Raw genomic sequence first — 17,017 nt, 5'->3', positions numbered from 1 at the left:
GTAGTGGCTACTGCTGCTATTCAGGGCCTCTCAGGGAAAATACCGATGAGTAAAAAAAAAAATGTGGCCAGTTCCACACTGGGTTGAAACCTTAATGAGGGAGACAGTTCTGCCTAATGGCTAAAGCAAGCGGGTAGAGACCTGAAGTGGCTAGTAATATTCTGAACACCAGGAGCACTTCTGTGCTGTGCAGGTGACAAAGCTCTGGCACTGGCTGCCCAGAGAGGCTGTGGGGTCTCTTCCTTGGAGATCTTCAAAAGTCACCTGGGCATGGTCCTGGGCACCCTGCTCTGGGTGTCCCTGCTTGAGCAGGGGTTGGAACAGGTGGGTTTCAGAGGTCCCTGCCAGCCTCAGCTATGCAGTGGTCCTGTGGTTTTGTGAGTCTGTCATTTCTTACTCAACCATTGAGACACTCCAGCTTGATTGCCTTTATTTCTTCGACTGTAAAAAGGCTGCAGCTGTCTAATTTGCAAGGATGGGAAGGTTGATAAGGGACATGCTTCCACAGTGTGTACCACAGGCACTGCACTACAGAGATCATTTATATCCAGGATCCATGATCCACAGAGGTGTATCTTCTTGGGAAAGGCTAAACTCTCAGCGACCACCAAAATTTGGCTCTCGTAGCCTCACTCTTTCATCTTGCAACAAAAATCTCATGCCACTGTGTCTCAGTGCAGCAGGCTGGAGAATAGCTGGCAGGTTTTTCAGCCAAACCTCCCATATCAGTGTGCTTCCCTATTGCAGGCTGGCAAGGAGGCACGGCATCGTAAATGCATGGGTGAAAGTCTGCCTCCTTCGGGAGGCAGGCAGGCTCCCAAGGTTCAAGGACACTGCTGATGCAATCTTTTCCACAAGCAGAGAGGTCCGTGCTTATCTGACCCAGTGACCCAGTGTGCAGGGTTGAAGGTGGCTACCAGCAGCCACTCCTCAACACAGTCGCAGAGAGCCGAACGTGCTGCGTGCCGCGTACAAACCAGCACACACTGCCTTTCCACTCCAAACAACAACAAAAAGAGGTGGGGGTGGTGGAGCCATGTGTGGATTAGATGACAATTGAGCCGTTGTTTGTGCAAGTGGAAGAAATAACTTTTCAGGAACGGGCCACGGGTCAGGGCAGTGGACGGTGTGGGCGTTCACTGGAGAAGTCAGACTAAACAGGCAGTGATGTGCTTTATTTACACTTATGGCACTGCTGGGAGAAAAAATGGTAAGAAACACAGGCAGGACACTGAGGAAGAACAAACAACTTATTGTGTGGAAAGCAAAAGTACCTTGGAAGGACTAGTAGGACTATCTGATGTTTAAATTAATCAGTGCTTTGAGAGATTCAAGATCTGTTCTAGCAGGGCTTTGGTTTAGACGCATCTCTTGATAAGGCTCAGAGGTCTCCAAATCAAATCACTTTGTTTACTTGTTTCTATGCCTGCAACCATGTAACATTATGCTTTTTATCAGATAAATGATCATATCGGCTAAAAGCAAGTGAACGGAACTGCAAGGGAAATGGAAAATTCACATTTAAGGAGAAATTTCACCATTAAGGGCAAAGTGCACCATTAAGGGCAAAGCCTCTGCTTTGGTCTCCACAGCTGTCCTGAATACTGCCTCAAACATACAGGGAACTGTTCCACAGACATGGAAGAGAAGCCCATGGGTCTCAAAACGTCCCTAGGAGTAATCACAAATAGCACCCACCTTCAACAAAGTACAAAACTTATTTTTCCAGTTCACCAAAGTCTTCATTCCCCAGCTGTTTCTTCACTTGACATACACACAAGGAATGAATCCTCTCTCAGCTGCACGGGCATCTTAAGGATGCTATACATTAATTGTATCACTGCAAACAGGCAACGAAGAGGGAAAGAAGAAGGCAAAGACAGACACACAATTCCATTTTAAAGTACTTAGTGAACTCAGATTATATACTAATGTGAAATATTTTTATATCATCCCAGGACATTTTTGTTTATACTGCTGAGTGCTATTTTATTTGTTCCAGCTTTGCCAGAGATGCAAAAACACTGAGAAAGGAGAAAGAATGTGTACTCTATATGATGGCTTTTAAAGAATCAGAAAAGCAAGTAAAATCCATTTCTTAAGAAAACATACAATTAAAAAAAAAATCACTGTATGTTTATAGAAAATATTTTTTTAACAAAGGTTTAATTTAAAAAGTTAATAACTGGGTATTCCAGAAGGTTTGAGTCATCCACAGTAATAATTAGGAGGTTTGTTCCATACAAAATGCTTTATTTAACCTTCATGCCTCCATTCAGATAATTATACAAATGCATACATTTAAAGGTTTAAACTCTATTTCAATTCACAGCTCAATTCATAGGAAAGTTGAATACAGAAAAGCAATGCACCAACAAAATATGTCTGAGACACCATTAAAAACGGTAACACTTGTTCATTTAAATCTTTGAGAATAGACTGGAATAATCATCCTTTGACAGAATTTCATTAGGGGATTCCCTTTACATTATCATAGGGCAAAAAAATCACCATTTTACAGTAAGAAGAAAAAAAGCTCTGAGTATATTTACAATACATACACTATACATAAATACAAGAACAACACTTACATAATATTAATAAACTTATAACATAGGTGTTGCCTAAACACTACATAGCATATAAATGCAGAGGAAACTATCGGGAAATTAGATCTTCAGATGATTACTTTTATTATTGTTGAAGAAAAGTAATTTTTGCATGGAAAATCTTTTGAAAAGGCAAAAGAAAAGACGAGAAACTACTGCTTGCTTCCTAGCACTGGTATTTTTATTCCATTGAAGTACAGGGCTTCTATCGACACTATTATCTCTATGGGGTTACTGATAATGACCCTCCCTTTTGCATCTTATCGTAGGAAAAAGAATGAGGTGCCATACATACTAATTCCATTGTTGTGAAGCTTCGGTCCCAAATTAATCACTTTATAAACTACGGGATGTTTTTGTATTTTTACACAGGAGGATCAAATGAACACTCATTGGTACATACAGCTATAACGACCTGATTAGAAGGAACAGTTGGAGGCCAAACACAGCCCCATCCTTAGGATTTCATTCAACTAATGCCATAGGGGAATTTGCTTCATCCATAAGTGACTTGGCCAAGAATGGTATTTTTCATTATTCTGTTGTTTCTTCCTAAACGCAGCTGAAAGAAACTTTCCAAATGAATGGTATTGTTGACCCCACATGTTGATAGCAGTGTCCAAATCTCTTGTTCACTTGAAGTGTATGAATGTGCGTGTCTGTGTGTGTGGGTTGAAAGTCTTAAGGCTGGTGGTGCATGAAACTTAAGTAATTCATTACTATATCTGCGTATATTTAGCTGTAAGTGCAAATGGGATATATAACTTCTTGGGGACAGAGCAGGTCAAGAGAGCATACTGTGTAGGTGTTCAATGGAGAAATTACATTGCCAAGGAAGCAATGTATAGGACAATAGGGAAAAATATACTGTGATGGTTTTCTTTTTTTTTTTTTTTTCTTGTTTAATGAAAAACAAGATGCAAATATAGCATTGAAAAATAGTTTGAAGCCAGAAATGAGAATATAAATTCTGAATTTTGAAATAATTTGATTTGTTTGTGAATATTGTGGCTCAAACTATGTTTCAAAAGAAACTCTTTACACGTAGAAAGGTAAAAACAGGGAGAAAAGCAGCATCTGAACTCATGTCTGTGCTACACGTTTCTTGCTTATTGCAGTCTTAGAAGCTTTTACCTATCTGAGTGTGTCTCCTACCAGACACCGAACTCTTGTTTTCCAGATGCAGAGCTAGCAGCATGAACCAAGGCTTAGCAAGTCAATGGACCACCATGCATGTTTTCTAACTGACAGCACCTTGGCTCACTGACATTTCTGAGAATGAGCCGGGGGAAACGTTGCAGGTTACACATATGGACAAGAGGACCCCGAATAACTTTTGCTGTTCTTATTTTCATAATAGCTAAAATTCGCATTCACAGTTTTGCTTGTCTGGAGGACTGAATGATTGTTTACTGACTAATCTACAAATCACTCCAAAGACAACTCTGTTTATTTCATAATTTAAAGTCAGTAAGCACAAGCTGCTATAGAGGTATGCTGGCAATTCAACAAAACAAAACAACCAAACAAAATCAACCCCCGAACAACAACAACAAAACCCCTCTGTGTTTATTTTTTCAGAAGGAAACCCTAAAAGCCTGGCTCATCTCGTGATGGTGAAGACCAGATGCCCTTTCCTACGCAAGAACTCACACACCTAGTGCTGGAGTCAGCCAAACTCCCACCACCGTGCATTTCTAGCGGTGTCTCCTTGGAGCACTGCAGCTTCAGAACAAAGGACCAAGCCCTCCTCTCCAACAAACAGTTCAGGTATAAGAAACTCACATTTCCTTTGTCCTTCTGATGACACATTCCCTGGTGCTCTCCTCAAATCCCCAGCATGAATTGAGCTCTTTTATGTGCTTAGTATTTGGAGATTAAGTTCAGGATGACAGAATAAGTATATGCATGTTCTGATGGGATTATTTCCACTGATGTCTAACAGATTTTAAAATAAGTTGTTACTAAACTAGTGGTCTTCTCACGATTAACTGGTATGCATCAGTGTCTAGTTTTTACACGCACGTCCACATGCTTTTCTTTTGTACCTCTACTGTCTTCCATACATGAGTATCTTTCTGCACATGCAATCCTGCCTTGGTGAATAAAAACGAAAACCCCTTCTCCCACTCAAACAGAAACCCACTGAGGGTAGCAAAATCTGGGCAAAATGTGGAACTGCCCGAGTACAAAATTCTGCACAGATAAATGGTGGGCACAAATCTAGAGAACAGAAAGCAATTGTTCTTGGCAAAGGCAATAGGACAACCAGTTACATTTTGATCTCCAATAAATTCATTTTTAGGAACAGGAGAAGCATGAGGGATGGCATTACACCACTATTTTAAGACTCCATTAGCATCAGTATTTTTTTTGACAAAAACCTACTAGATTAAAAATAATAAATGAGAAACAAGAACAGGAAGAGACAGATCTGGCCATTTTCTTGTGAGATCAGTCTTCTGATGCAATCATATAGGCCACTTAATATTAAAAACTAAACCTTCTCCACACAGTTATATCATCTTCTTGTTTGTTATTCAGATAGTCTCTAGACAAATAGTCCCCACTTTTTTCATTCCTTTGTCCCTAAAATAATAATAATATATAAAGTGATATATTTTGTCCTCTCTTGGAGTCAACCAGTTCAAAGATGGTATTAAATACCAGTGTTATACAAAGAATAGAAAGGAGACATTAAATGAACTCAGCTCCAGAGTTCAATGCAGAGGATTTTCAAGAGAATCCCTGTTCTAGTGTGTATCCTAAAAAAGCTCCATTGGGCTTATTGCTGGTTTTTGGAATATTTTACTACAGAATACCCTGGATATATGGGCATATCAGACATAAATTAGGAAGAAATGCCATAAAACACAATCAACTTCATTTACACCTACTTAGAATCCATATGGATATGAGCAATTTGTAAACTAAGATCCATTCTCATCCCAGGAGTATATGACAGACGTTATTTGAGAAAATAACTAAAACTTCTAACAAAATATCTCAACATGTGAAAATACAAATGGCACTTTGTGTTTGCTTCTGTGCTGCATTATTGTTCTCAGAGTACAATTTTATTTTCATCTTATTGTTGACAGAATCCCGTAAATTATTGCTGTGTAAAAGTATAGGAACATCCCATCAGTTCTAATAACAGGCACTTTCAGTTTCTGTTTCATTTTTTAAAATAGATACTAGGCTACCTTGCTGAAGTGCATGTGCATTTTAAATGTCACAGCTGTCCCACTACCATTGGTTTTGTTGACATGCTGCTGCACCTAGAAGATTGAACTCCTCTGGAATCGGCAAAGAGCAGCCGCTTATTTCAGCTCTACAACCTTTATTTGAGATGCATTGTTGTCAGGGAAATACAAGAACAAATAAAATCAAATGAGAGTTTGCTGTTACTGTATCTGCCATTCACTGTAAATTGCCAGAAAAAGAAAAAAAAAATCATATGGTTTTCATTTTAAGTGCTTTTTTTTTATTATTATTCAGTCAAAGACATTCTGAGTGTTGACTTATTTGACATTGAAGGACACAATATGACTTCACTATATCGCATGCCATCTGCAAAACAGCAAAGAAGCGTCCATTCTGTCTTGCAGAGAAAACATGCTCTCCAAAATGGAATAATCTACTTCTTTAACTTTTTCTGTTTAAGTGTTGCAGGGCATTATTTAGCCATTTTTGATGAAAACCAAATTTTTTTTTTCTTTTTCTTTTTTTTTTTTAAATGTACTTCATTTAACCTATTTACACCTCATGAAAAATTGTGAGTTTGAAAATACTTTTCCACTATCACATATATTACAGAATAATTAAACTGTTACAAGTATAGTAAAATACTTTCAATGTATTTCAATTTCTAAAGATGCAGTATCCTTATAGTTACTTTTTTTTTTTTTTAATTTTATTTTACTAAAAACTGATTTACTGCTGCAATTGATCAGAATTGAAGCATTTTTAAATGACCAACGGGCATGACTTTAATAAGCATACTACACAGCAACCGTAATGCTACCATGAAACTGTGAAAATATAACAATCATCTTTAAATTTCTTTGTGTGCTTCTCCAGTTATAAATCACAGGCAAAGGCATAATACATTAATACAAGCTGGTTTCTTAAGAAGGTAGTATTTCCTTTTACAGTACTTATTTCCAATTCTTCATCTTGCTTTGTTTTTATAAACTTGCTTGTTTATGTATTTGCACATGGGAGGAGGCATGTGGAAGTGCTGGCACTTATACGCATGGGAGTACGGGTGAGTATGTAGGAGGAGGGCAGACTTCCTGAACCATCTTTAGGCACGTATGCTCTGGAAGATGCAGTTTCTCACACTGACCTTTCCAAACCAGTGTCCAAACTAAAAAACTAAGCAACGTATTAACGGTGAAACTAACTCTGGTTTGAGGCACCCACCTTCAATAAAGGAGAAAGAGATTTTTTCCATTAAACAGCATTTATTATCAGAAGATAAATTTATAAATGGCAACTAGAATACATTTTCAATGTGGCTAATGGAAAACGAGACTTATGATCACTGCTATTCCCATTATTAAAGGGGAGAAAGGTTGTCCAGCTATTTGTCCATGCTCTGCACTGTGACTTTACCCCAAACATCAACATCACTGATGTCATTTTTAACACTGTTAATTTTGTTAAACATTACTCCAGCAAATAATCATATATACAAGTCAGTCTAAATCTATTTCATTAATTGTGTAAGCATGATAGAGAATAAGGAATACTGCATCTTCATCCCCAGTATAAATTGCTGTTGCAATGAGCCAATTTTACAGTGCTGAATAAAACAGGTGCTCAAAAAATAATGACAATTTAAAATTTAAAAAGTTCTGTATCAAAGCTGCTTGTTCGTTACGTTTTCTTATAATGCTGGCTACTAAGATTTCCTGATCTACTGGATCCTTTTGAAAACATCTGAAATCTGACACTTTGTGGCAGTTTCCCACGTGGGCTGAGCTGTAATGGCCGCAGTGGGTATTACCTGTCCTTTACTCACACTGAAAAGCATAAATCTCTTTCTGAAAGATCGGGGACACCGTATATATTTGTATTTCCCAAGTGCTCAATTCAGATGGACCTACGGTGTGCTGCCAAGAGGAGATCTGGTATTTCTGCATGCCACGCATGATGTAAGCCTTCACCACAGTTATGCAATGTCGCAGCGCGGCAGTGGGACACCAGGATTTTTGAGGAAAATGGCATGGAGTAATCACCCTCAACCTCTGCAAAAGCACCAAAATTTGGAGGGCCTGGACCACAGCCACTGGTGGAAAAACATCCTGAGAAGCTGGATGTCAGCTCCATGTCCAAACACCCTCCTCCCACAAAGTAACTTCTCTTAAAATACTTCCAATGGGTAAAATCAAAACTGAGAATATCCTCAAAAAATACCTGGGGCCAAAGCCTGAGGGCTGTGGTACAAAAGAGACACTTGCCAAGGATCATACTGGCTACTCGAAACCCACTGGTAGACTGCTGCTGGTTGGCCAAGGTGTCTAGAGGTAGGGTTGTAGGGCAGCATAAAAAGCTTGTACATGTCTGCTAGGAAGGTCAAGTATCCATTTTTGCCTGTTAATTAAGGATATTTAGGGTGCACTGCTCTATCTTTTAGCTTCATTCTGTTCCCATTGGCATGCCCTGAGCCTGTGACCCTTGACGTGAGCTCTGCTTTATCCCCTTGTCACTTTGGGGTTCCTTGAATAAGACCAGACCCTCCTGTTGTTGTGTTTCATATGTATAAAGTAACAGGGAACCGGCTGAAATACAAGGGGTTCACAAGGAGCAACTTCTGCCTTGGGAAACGAACCTCCTCGGGTTTCTCTGTGCAGTCAGCACAGGGCAGTTCAAAGCTGCACACTGAAATTTAGGGCCTCTCAACTGCTCTTTTCTCACCATTGACTACAGAGGAAGCATGAAGAAGACATTGGTCCCTCCCAGTTACATTCAGCCCTTGTGAACAACATCAGAGATGATGCCTCTCACTGCTTCTCTTGAATGCTAACAGAACAGCCTTAATAGTTTCTCGTCCAAAAAAATTCATTTTCTATGGGGGGAAAATCACAGAGTTTGCTGCTATTCAAGTTATTGGTAGTTAAAATGTTCTCAGGCAAGAAAATATTTCTATAAATTGACTTGAACCTGACCTGAATTCTTTCCCAAAACATTGAGAATGACTGATTCATTTAAAGGGAATGACACTGAAGCACATAAAAGTAGACCTCGAATGCAGTCCATGAACCACCTCAGGCACAACACTGACAATCTGTTTTTTAAGTAAGTAACGCTGTTGGTAAAAACCCAGTTCTGTTGCTCCACAATGCCTTATGGGCTATCAAAAAGCCACTATTTATTTCAGCCTTTTTTAAACTGCATCAACACTCAGCGTTGCTGCTTGAATACTAACTCTGAGCTAGGTACTAAAACACTGCCAAATTTTGTGGAAGATCATTACCAGCATGGTCAGTGGGAAATGGGAGAGGCATTTTTCCTGCTATGGTGTACTGGGTCTGGCTGGGATGTTAACTTTCCCTGCAGCAGCCCATACAGTGCTGCTGATAATTTGTCCTGGGTTTCTATGTTGACCAGTCAGCAGAGGGGAAACTGAATTTTAACAGTACAGAAGTTTTTTAAGAGAGCTGATAAATTATCCATTACTGGGGAACATTTACAATGTATTTAAAGACAATCATACTCCAGAGCCTCTAAACGCTGTTAGAGCGTTATCCCAGTCTTATTAATCCTCAATTAACTGTAATTGCTTTCAGTATTTGTGTGGGTACTCTGTGCTGCTTTTTCTTAAAGATTATCTTGATTTCCAAACCCCCACCATTACAACCATTACTTCAGGAATCAGAAATGAATTCAGACTGATCAAACATTTAAAAATGAACAAGTGGCATCACAAGTTTAATCTGTGCAATTCCTGGAACCAAATATTCATAATTAAATGCATTGCAAAAGATCTTTATGTATACATCTTTTATCTCTAAGCTATAAAAGTCTCAACACTTAAAAAATCTTGCCAAGCCTCTTCTTTGTCACATTTAGCTGAATAGGCAGATCCTTGTGAGGAAGGAAAACAGAAAAACACTATTCTGTTTTCATGAACAACTGATGACTAAGAGTTTCTCTCTTTCCTCCATAATGTAATTAATATAAATTGATTCACAATTATAGGGCTGTATGGGAATGATCAAGAATTTCCTTTTATTTAATCTGAAAAGTCTTGGATTGAAAATCCCAGCAGAGGCAGCCACTGCTACCCATATAAAGGGCCATTTGTATCATAACAGACAGATGTAAAAATCTTGTTATTCCCTAATTCCCAGGGAGAAACATAATGACTTGCAGAGCACCATTCCAGAACCATTTCTCCATCCTACTTACAGTTCATCCACTGACTCCTCAACGCTCAGATCTTTCCTTTATCTGTCTTGCTTTCCAGACACAAATAAGTTTTATGTTGGAGGAAATGAATGTACTTAATTGTGGTACCTAACAGGTCAGTGAAATCATCAGAAAGACTTCAATGGTCTTACATGCTATTCTGCATCCCTGCCTTCTATTGGTGTGGAGTGAATTATTGTTTTGAGAACCATTTTACTCATTATTGCTTTTTCTCTGCAAGAGATGCAGCCCTTTCTTCTGTTTTGTTTTGTGGGTACATTCAATTCCATTCCACGGATGGCTACACCCCTAACACTGGTACCAGCGAGCGTAAGATCTGACTACTTTCTTGCATTCAAATACTGGTCACGGGGAAGAGGATACCTGCATGAAAGAAAACTGCACTTTGAGAACGGGGTAGTAGTTTTCAGATCGGCTTTTTCTATACAAGTCAGGAAATGGTTCTAAATAAGTCCACGGTAAAATACAGATACTTAATATTGTACTTTCAGCAGAAATGCTGCTGCCCCTTTTTTATTTTACAGACTTCAACAACAACAACAAAAGAAAAAGGAAAAAAAAAAAAAAGGATAAAAGAAAAAGGTTAAATGGCTGGTGTCCTCAATGGCATAATGACAACTTGTGGTACAACATTAAAATGCCACCATTGTTATTGCAAAAGTCTGTTCCAGCAACCCTTCGGCTCCGACGGTGGGACCTCTCCAGCAGGATCTTCTCGCCTACTCCCACACAGCTCGTCTGTAGCACAGCTCGGGCGTGAGGCTGACACTGGCCAGGTGGTATTCAAACAAGAGGAAAAGATGGGATAATAAAGGTCTACTGGTCTTGCTCTCATCATCGTCATCGGTTTGTGGCATCTGATCCTCCAGTCAGCAGTGATTTTTCAGGAACAAAATGTCCAACAGCTGAGAAAACATACAAGCTATAAACATTTTTTTCAAAGGACGCAGCATGTAAAATAATGCCCATTCCTGTAGCATTTCGGCTGCTATTTCTCAGGTGATCGTGATGACACTTTCGGGGTGTAACCATGCTGAGGGGCAGACGGGGTTAGCTTCAGATGGCGAGGAGAAGAGTGGCACTTCTTTTCCTGCTTTTTTTTTTTTTTAATTATTTTTTTGTTACAGACAGCAGGGACAGCCCTGCCTGTTAACACTGTAGAAGGGGATTCAGCCCTGCTGAATTCACTCCGGGTAGTTAAGAGACCCAGCTCTTAAGCTCGGCTGGAACAGGTAGCGTTTCTCAAACCAGCATGTGCCTGCGGCGGTGAAGCGCCAAGTGATCTGAGCGGGAAAAGCTGCGGTCACAGTCTGCACACTTGAATGGCTTCACTCCCGTGTGCTTGCGGTAATGCCTCGTCAGTTCGTCGGAGCGAGCAAACTTCCAGGTGCAGCCTTCCCAGGTACATTTGTAGGGTTTTTCTCCTGGCAGAGACAAAAGAAAGGGGTGGGGGGAAACAGGTGGTGACTTTCGTCTCCTTGCGCTTAATCCCCACAACCCCCTCTGTATGCTTCCCATGAACACCCACTGCCTAGGGGTTTCTTTAGGCCAAATTACACAATTACTACAAACCGAATCTGCTGAATATAAGGAAAGGGCCTTGAGATTTATCATTCCTGTGGCATTCACATGACTAAGAAAATCAACAGGATTAAGGCAACAGTATAGATCCTACCTTGCAGGGGTGATGCGGGGATTAACGTAAGGACAAAGGGCTGTGTAATTATTCCCATGATTACTGTACAAGTTTGCTAGCCTCATCCCATCGAGCTATACTTTCTCCCAAAACAGCCAGCCTGCCGTATTTTTCAGCAATTTATCCCAGGGTGCCAAGGACTTCCAATTATTTATAGGAAGTTTATGAAGGTTTCTAATTATTCGCATAAACAACACTGCAGGACGTTTCTTAGCAAGCTGGTAAAAATGAAGTACGATTTCCCAAGGAAACATAAAAATTCAATCTGCAAAGTGTCCCCTTTATTTATTGCACTTACGTTCAGTAAAATTAATTTTGCCTGTAAGATGTTACCAGGAATGGTCTATGATTTTTAAAAGTACTTAGCCACAGGACTTGCACACAGCTATTGATAAAAACTGATTTACTTCAGTGAGATGCGACTTGGGCTAAGAGCAGTTTTGGAAAATCCCACCCCTCTGCTTTTTGTCTGAAGTTAAACATGATGCATGCCTCAGGTTCTGTGTCATATAGAGTCACGGGAGAAGATTAATATGGCTGATCCAGACTTTGTGCTTTCATAAAATAAACTGCTATAAAATCCCATTTTTGCCATCTTTGAAGGCTGTACTTGTTTGGGATTTCTATCACCGCTCTTTAATGTCTACATGTTAAATGCTCTTGGGAGTTACCTTGATCCTACAGTTGAGCATGCTTCAAAACTGAGGAAGGGAAACTGTGTGAGGTCTGCATGCTCGTTCCTCTGGTGTGTCAAAAGTGATTTTTTAACCTCCCCTTCCTGAACCAGCTAACCACAAGCAGGACAACACAAGAGCATCTCTGCAACTACTGTTTCCTTTGTTGGACACAATCGTTCCTCGGTTGTCTGTTATCATCTATGAATCACGAGCAGCTCGCGAGATACCTTTCCAATTACATGTGCCAGTGACGCAACACTTGCTTTGTCGCAGGCATCACCTCCCTCCCAGCGTCTCTTCGAAAGTCAGTAAATGTTTTGCCGAGCGCTCAGAGTTTCAAAAGAAAATCATCGCCAAGTTCAAACAGCCCCAAGAAGTCCAGCTGAATGGCCACGGGTGTCTCTGTAAGGAAGTCAGATGCTGTGCAGGCATGCGGTGGGGCTGTCGGCAGCATTTGAGCCTGCTGGGGCGGTCCCTCCTGCGCACCATCTGGGCTGCGCTGCAGTTTTGATGTCGGATGTGGGTGGGAAACAGTTGTGGCGAGGAGAGCCCAGCGATCCGGGCTCCGAGATGACAGGCTGGACTTGCCAAGCCTGCAGCCAGAGCTCTGCACCAGCAGCCGGGTTGCCCAGCTGATTTTACAGCCCCCAGCTGAGCTGCACTCGCTGTGACCAGGCGGCCACAGCAGTGCAGCAAAATGCAGGGCATGTGCTCTTGCCAAGGACAAAGTGCTGCAAAATGGGATTGGATTTGTCACTGAACTGCCTTGCATACATGCCCTTGCTGCAAACAGCTGGTGTGGTGAACTGTACAAATATAAGTCCTGCCATCTGACTGGGCAGGTCTACCCCAGTGGTCCCATCACACTGCGTGGACAGTCTGCAAGTGGAGCACTTGCCACTTCCAGCTTCAGCATACCTTTGGGCACTCTTCTTTCAATGCCTGGTTTGGCCCCTGTTGGTTTCTTTGACCACAGAGACCTCCAGAACAAAGCAGGGAGGTATTTCCCATGCTTTGGGTCCTTACTGAAAAGGCTCTGTGAACCTGTGTCCCTCCCTACCCCACGATCCTTCCCCTGCTATGGCCACTTTGGCACAGAAAGTCCCGGATCTTCTTTCCCATGGTAGAAGGCCAATGGAGAACCCAGTGCAGGAAGGGATGGAAGATGAAAGAGAAATACCAGAAATAGTTTGTTCTTCCTTTAAAACAGTATCACTTTGGGTAAGAAACGAGAGCCAGCTGGCGGAAAGACGTGAGCATAGGCCACTCAGCTGAAGTTCCCAGGTGTTGCTTCCACCCCTTCTCCTCAATGAGCCCTGCTCACCCAGCCCCTACACAGCTATGTGAAAGAGACAGGACTAACCACATTCCTCTCACGCTATTTACACCACTGAAGGAAAATATCTCTTACAAGCTCAGCCTAAGACCTTTCATTATTTTCAATTAAATATGTGTTTATAGCATAAGAGAGAGAAAAAAAAAAAGCAAGACAAAGCAGCTTTACTCTAAAGACATTCAGTAATATACATCTTAAAAAAAGGTATTGTAAAAGAGGCCATCAAAGATATGATCTTCCTTAAAGATCAATCAATAACATTTTACACAAACCTTATTTTTAGGGAAATAATAACAATATTTTCTATTAAACACTCACATTATCTGTGGATGGCCTGTCAGCAGAACAAAAAGTTCTTATTCATAGGCAATACTATATTAACTGTGTTAATATATGAACCTCTGCTTGGTAACATCCCCAAAATGAAGGCTAACCGCTGATTCCTCAAGAACTTCAGTAAAAAACAGAATGCGCAAGAGTTCAAAGGGTAAGAAAGGGCCATTGGGAGCAGATCTGTCAGAGGATGGGAATCTGGTGCCAGATTTCCCATTCCAGCTTTGCCTGATGAGCTTGAACACTCACAGCTGAAATTCCCAGTACAATCAACAAAGAAATGGGACCTCACAGGGCAGCCCAGAAAATGGTATCAAGCCAGTGTACAAATCTCGTTAGTTAATTGGACGAAACTATCCCTTACTGATCTGTGGAGCTTTGGTGGCTCTGGCCAGTGCTGGGTGCACTCCCAGCCCCCCGGATGGATTACAGACCTCCAGAACAGAGGAACGACACATATATATCACCATTTCAAGTCTAGATTGCAGTGGAGTTGAAGTCAAATACTCAGCTCAGACACTTCTGCCTTTGTGCAAGCACTTGAGCTTAAGTGCCTAAGACACTCTTGGGTTCAAAGTACCTCTTGTTCTTCGGCTCCCTCAATGGCTCAGCAGATGACAGAGCATGGGCCTCCGAGTTACTGCCACGCACCAAGGCTCTCAAATGCTCATTCAGCTCTACGGAGCAAAGGCAGGCCATGCGAGCTCTGCCCAGGGTAGTGGAAACATGGGAATGGAGGAGGAAGACAGAACAGCAGACAGGCTTTAGAAAATGGTAGGAAGGAGAGCTTCAGAAAGAGACTAAGAACTTGCAGTAATTAACACAGGGAGGAAAAGAAAACTGGAAAAGGATAAAAGACCATTAGCTAGCTTAATTTTCTGAATCTGTAAGGTTTTAGACTTACAGAAAGTACCTTTTTAAAAATAAAAGCCTGAAGCTGTGAACATATTCATGAGAGCTGACCTTCTACTTTCCCAGCCGTCTTTGAAAGCTGTATTGCTTTGCCCCAAACGCTGAAAAAAAAAGATCCTGAAACACAGAGAAACTGTATTCTGATGGTATTCTGAAGCTCTGCAATACATAGACAGTAAACAGTATACCATGACAGTCATTTACACAAATCAAGTGGGACCCAGGAGCATGAGAAGGCTCTTTTAGGCAGTTCCCCGTAGAAAATTAGTATTTTCTATTGTTTGGGGAAGTTAATTAGAAAGTTTTAAAGGCATGACTCAATGCCCCAAATGGAACTAGTCATTTTTTAATCTTCTATTAACAAAACATCTGCTTCTAAGAGCCCTCCAAAACATTGCCTTTTCTAATCCAGATGCCACCATCTGAATTAGTTTAATTACTTTTACCATATTAATTTTCCTACACTACCATGACTCCTCTCACTTAAGCACTTAAGAACATAGTTACAACGGTTACTCATTAAATCTCCCTAAACTCAAGCAAATAATGAATTAATAATGCCGAATAACGACCATTATTTATTCAATCCTTCAAAAATTTTCCAGCTTCTCCACAGCCCAACAGCTGTCTTCCCATATCCGGAAGATCATTCACCCACGGAAATAAAACGCCTTCAAACTTCTACTTTACAACCCAGTGATATTCACATACTCTACAGAAAAAAATGTCAGGTGTTGGTACCAGCAAGAGACCATGAGATGCAAGAGATGAAGGGAGCACAGTCTGCTCTACACCGCAGTTTCTGATGTGGTACGCTCCTCAGCAATATTTCTCTGCCCATCAACTAGCTGGTATCACAATATTTGATGTTTGATGCTTCAAGGGAAGCTGCAACAAAAGCCCTATGTAAAGAGTTATCGGGTGGTCTGCCAGCAGGGTAAATGCCCCATGTAACAGAGCTGGGCTTACATTCCTTAGGCAAGAAACTCACTGGCTGCAATTGCAATACTCTGTTGTACTCCCTGAGCCCTTGCAATCCCTTTCATTTGTGTATTATTAAAGTTTCTTTTATTCATCAGTTTAGCAGGCTTTTGGCAACTATGCCATTGAGTAATGATGAGGTAACTGTCTGCTACCAGGACAGAAATCATCCCAGTGATCTAGTTGTAAACCCACTTCTACCTCTGACAAACTCCCTTCTGTTATTACAAGTGAATGTCCTTTCCTAATTATGCCCCATCCATCCACTTCTTCTGTACGTACCTCTCACCATGCCTCTGAGTTACTACATCCCTTCTCCATAGCCCCTTCTGCAGTGTTATTCATCATTTTGAAACACTGCTAACATTTTTATTGCAAAATATACACAAGAGAATGTTCAGGGTTACAGGCTTACCTATCTAGTCAGACTTTTCTGAATTTAAGATTTCAATATCCTGTGAAAGAGCCACATGCTCATATTCCAGTTTTGGAAGGAAAAAGTTCGAGAAGCACTTGGAGATGAAACTTGGTTTATTGTTTTGTGCAGCGATTCCTAACTGGGTGGGTGGGAGCATAGGGGAGATGCTGTCCCTCACTCCATTCACAAACTACAAAGGACTTAAGTCAAACTTGCATGGTTTAAGAGGTTGCACCTGCCCAGCCCTGTTATCTATGGCCACATCTTTATACATTCCTTATTCAGTTTCTACTGTCATTACACACGGAGGAGTGAGTATTCCCCACATAAAAACAGAGTGAGGTCCTAAGGACTTAGCCCGTAACAAATTGAAAGAAAACAAATACTCCAGCAAACATGCATCTGCCTATGTTTGATGGTGTTACATATTCTACTTGGAAGTCAACAGGTCTGCAGGGTCAGGACATCTCAGAGCTGTTCCTGGTTTGGTTTCTACTACAGGATGCTATGCAAAATATATAATGTGTAGTATTTATGTCAGCTGGTTTCAGCTCCCACGTAAACACCAGAGCCACTCTAAAACACACAGCACAGTCACTCTGCACCCATATTGAT

The 17,017-nt window shown here is 40.9% G+C and overlaps 1 protein-coding gene across 7 annotated transcripts in view; it reads right to left on the bottom strand.

Annotated features, from left to right (window-relative positions):
* Window positions 1–9,526: 9,526 nt before the first annotated feature.
* Window positions 9,527–17,017, bottom strand: part of KLF12 (Kruppel like factor 12) — a 240,533-nt gene continuing 233,042 nt past the window's right edge. For all 7 annotated transcript variants that reach the window (XM_035320664.1, XM_035320694.1, XM_035320655.1 and 4 more), the window contains one exon: window positions 9,527–11,473. In XM_035320664.1, the coding sequence (XP_035176555.1) occupies window positions 11,292–11,473 (182 nt within the window). In that variant the 3' untranslated portion in view covers window positions 9,527–11,291. The remainder of the gene's footprint in view (window positions 11,474–17,017) is intronic.

Source organism: Oxyura jamaicensis, chromosome 1 (genome assembly GCF_011077185.1).
Source record: "Oxyura jamaicensis isolate SHBP4307 breed ruddy duck chromosome 1, BPBGC_Ojam_1.0, whole genome shotgun sequence".
In the NCBI taxonomy this organism is placed as follows: domain Eukaryota; kingdom Metazoa; phylum Chordata; class Aves; order Anseriformes; family Anatidae; genus Oxyura; species Oxyura jamaicensis.
Note: the sequence above shows the minus strand (reverse complement) of the source record. Positions and strands in the feature narration are given on the sequence as shown.